Source organism: Seriola lalandi, unplaced genomic scaffold (genome assembly GCF_002814215.2).
Source record: "Seriola lalandi dorsalis isolate HSWRI2012SDOR001 ecotype SW California unplaced genomic scaffold, Sedor1 jcf7180002054564, whole genome shotgun sequence".
In the NCBI taxonomy this organism is placed as follows: Eukaryota; Metazoa; Chordata; class Actinopteri; order Carangiformes; family Carangidae; genus Seriola; species Seriola lalandi.
This window is the reverse complement of record NW_019525117.1, coordinates 560,254-563,620: the sequence shown is the minus strand read 5'-3', so window position 1 is coordinate 563,620 and position 3,367 is coordinate 560,254. Positions and strand designations below refer to the sequence as shown.

Below are 3,367 nucleotides of genomic sequence, written 5' to 3'. Positions count from 1 at the left end.
AACCGTGTCCTCATATTTTTAATGTGATCTCATATTTCTTTATGGAAACCAGAAAAATAACATGTAATGTAAGGAATAATAAAAATAACAATACTCGTCCAAACTTTGAGTCAAAATTCAAATGTTTAACTTCATATATCGCCATGTTTTAATATTAACAGTAAATTATGATAATCATTGTTTATATAGTACATATTGTAATTTGGATGGTAATAGTAATAGTTGAATTACTAAATCTTAATTTTGACCTTTTTATAAACTAATAATATAAACATCTCAAGTTTCAAAGTTTTTTACTTACTCAAAACTTTTGGAATATGATTTTCATAAACAATAACTTTAAATATAACTCTTGTATCTAACTTTAAACTGTTATAAAGGAGTTCTGTAATCGTACGATCAAATGAAATCAATCGTATTAATCGTCCTGTCGTGCACCAGAGAACAACAGTTGATCACGTGGTTAGTGACAGTAGCTAGCAAAAAGCTAGTATTAGCATGTCATAGCATGAAAGAAACATACAGCGATATATATATATATAAATTGTTTGAGGCTACATACAGTTTGTGATCTAAAGAGTGTACGTAAGGAGTGCTTAAGTTTGTCCAATCAGAGGCCTCATAGCTTGCTCTCAAGGGTCACGTTGTCTTTTTCTTGACCAATCCCGTTGCTGCTTGGAGGCGTGGTTCCACCTTCTGTTTCATCTGCTGAGATTTAGATTTTTAAAAATGCCATTAACAGTATGATCTAATCATTTATCTCATTTTAAACATCAGTCAGTGAAACAACTGACCTTTGACCTGCCGGGCCAGGAGGCGGGGCCCTGCCAGTCCGATACCCAGCGCTCCGATGGGAGCTGTGGTCAGAATGGCTAACACGGCTAACGTTAGCACATCCAACCCGAACTTTATTAAGGCCTCGTCCCCCTCCTCCCTCGCCATGTCCAACGCCTTCGAGCCGATGGCAGCCTGATAAATAAACAAACACACATAAGCACGAGCATGAACCCTAGAACCCACGGGTCTTCACGAGGTTCCCCTCGTCACCGAGGGGGTTCTATGGCATCTTTACGGGGGTTAAGGGGTAGCTGTCATCACTAAGGGTTCTGGAGGTTTATGAGTTCTCCGGGTGGTTACAGTCATCATGTAGAAGATTATATCGTCACTGAGGAGGTTGTAGGGGTCATTCAGGTGGTTCTCTCAGTCACTGCTGAGATTCTAGTGGTTGTATACGTGGTTCTAAGGCCTTTCTAAGGTTTTAGTGTTCAATGAGGAGCTTCTGTTCTCATGTAATCACTGAGGAGGTTCTATTAGTCCGCTGGAAGGTTGTAATAGTCACCGAGGAGGCTCTAGGGGGGTCCATTGGAGGGTTCTGTTGGTAATTGATTGAGGAAGTTCTAGAGGTTATCTAAAGGGTTCTAGTAGTCATTAAGGAGGTCATTTTGGCTTTAGTGGACTGTAAGGAGGTTTCAGTGGTCCTTTTGGAGGACAAGTAGTTATTGAAGAGGTTCTGGAGATCCTCTAAAAGGTTCTAGTAGGTGTAGGTGAGTCTAGTGATCATTAAGAGGTTATAGTCATGATTGAGGAGGTGTTGGAAGTCTGTTCTGTGATTAGGAATAGTCCTAGAAGAGGTTTTGTTGGTCCTTTCAGTGGCTCTTGTGGTCACTGATGTGGTTCTAGTGGGTTCTACACAGACCTGTACAGTGGCTTTAGGCAGCCAGGCCACAGCGATGAAAAGTTTCTCCTTCAGGTTGAATCCTCCAAAATGAACCAGCAGGAAGGTGACGAGCAGACGGATCACCAGACCGGTGCCGATACAGGCCAGACCCAGACCTGAACACGCCAACAACAGGCGTAAAAATGGTTGTGTGGTGGTTCGACTGTATATATACGATGATTCGTTGTTCTGTGTGTGGTTCTTACCCACGGTGCTGGGGCTGAGGGTTGCTATGGTGATCTCTGCTCCAATCAGACCAAACAGAAGAGGCTGGAACACATCCCATGACCGACCCACCATGGCTGCCACCGGGGCCTGGATGGACAGACAAACACATCTGGATGATGGCAAAGGTCAAAAGACTTTAAACGAGGATGAAGCCAGATGTTTGATCCAGATTGGAGTGGTTCTGATGATGTGAGGTACCTTGTCGGTTTTCCAGCCGAGAGCAGCCAGGAAGGCCAGCACCAGCGTACAGAGGCCACCAGCTCCGGCAAAACCAATAACATGACTGAAAAAGACCGAAAACACGGACAGACCCAACAGCATAAGAGTCCTCGTCAACACCAGGTCCTCCTGCAGCGAGACGGACGGACACAGTCAGAAGAATACAACTTGAATTAAATTTGGTTTATAAAACAAAAATATAAAATGTCAAACCTGGTCTTTGCTGGGGAAGCAGCATAAGAACAGACCCAGGATCAGCCCGGCTATGACTCCGCCCACCACCTCCAGGAGACCCTTCAGTATGTTCATCCACGTAGAACCTACAGCACAAACATAACAGCATGTAGAACAGACGGAGGAGGACAGAAGGAAACACAACACCTGTAGAGGTGTGGAACACCTGACCTGTAGAGAAGGCGATTCCCAGACAGGTAGAGAACCCTGTTATGGCCAAAATATCATCAAAACTCCCAGCAGCCATCAGCAGAGTGGGGATCCCCTGAACAACCACAGAACAGCGTTAACAGAACATCACAGAACATCGTTACAGCATTACAGGACTAGAATATGTTCTTGTCCTGCTGGTGATTTCTGTAGAGGGTTCTTGTGTAGCGTCATCAGGACATGCTAGTGAAGCTGGGTTCTACCGGTCCTTTAGCATCTGATGGTTGTGATTGAGGACGTGTTACGGGTCCTATAGAAGGTTCTAGTGCAGCCTGAGTTGGTTCCAGAAGTCCTTTGGGTGATCATAGTCGTCATTTAGAAGGTTCTAGTTGTCAAAGGGGCTTCAGGGTTCATTTAGTTGAGGTTCCTAAGGAGGTTCTAGTCATGGAGGAGCTGTTTGTGGCAGTAAAAAGGTTCTAGAGGTTCTTATTGGGAGGTCATAGAAACTGATAAAAGGTTAGTCAGGTGGTTCTAGTGTTCTGTAGGACGTGGTCCTGCGCCCCCTGGTGGCAGAGGGAGGAGTCACCTGTGATCAGTCAATGAGTTACCTTCTCCACCCCGAAGCCCTCTCTCTGCAGGAGCAGCATCGAGGGGACGACGACCGCCGGAGACACAGCAGCCAGGACAAAGCTACACACACACACACACACACACACACACACACATATACACACACACACACACACATATTCACACACACACATATACACACACACACACACACACACACATATATACACACACACACACACACACATA

At 44.8% G+C, this 3,367-nt stretch overlaps 1 protein-coding gene across 1 annotated transcript in view; it reads right to left on the bottom strand.

The window, feature by feature from the left end:
* LOC111662540 (sodium/hydrogen exchanger 9B2) overlaps positions 1–3,367 on the bottom strand; it is a 7,440-nt gene continuing 4,073 nt past the window's right edge. The window contains exons 6-13 of the mRNA XM_023416428.2: positions 3,157–3,238; positions 2,570–2,663; positions 2,378–2,484; positions 2,144–2,293; positions 1,924–2,032; positions 1,697–1,833; positions 795–969; positions 1–705 (exon numbers count right to left, since the gene is read on the bottom strand). Of these exons, the coding sequence (XP_023272196.2) occupies positions 620–705; positions 795–969; positions 1,697–1,833; positions 1,924–2,032; positions 2,144–2,293; positions 2,378–2,484; positions 2,570–2,663; positions 3,157–3,238 (940 nt within the window). The 3' untranslated portion in view covers positions 1–619. The remainder of the gene's footprint in view (positions 706–794; positions 970–1,696; positions 1,834–1,923; positions 2,033–2,143; positions 2,294–2,377; positions 2,485–2,569; positions 2,664–3,156; positions 3,239–3,367) is intronic.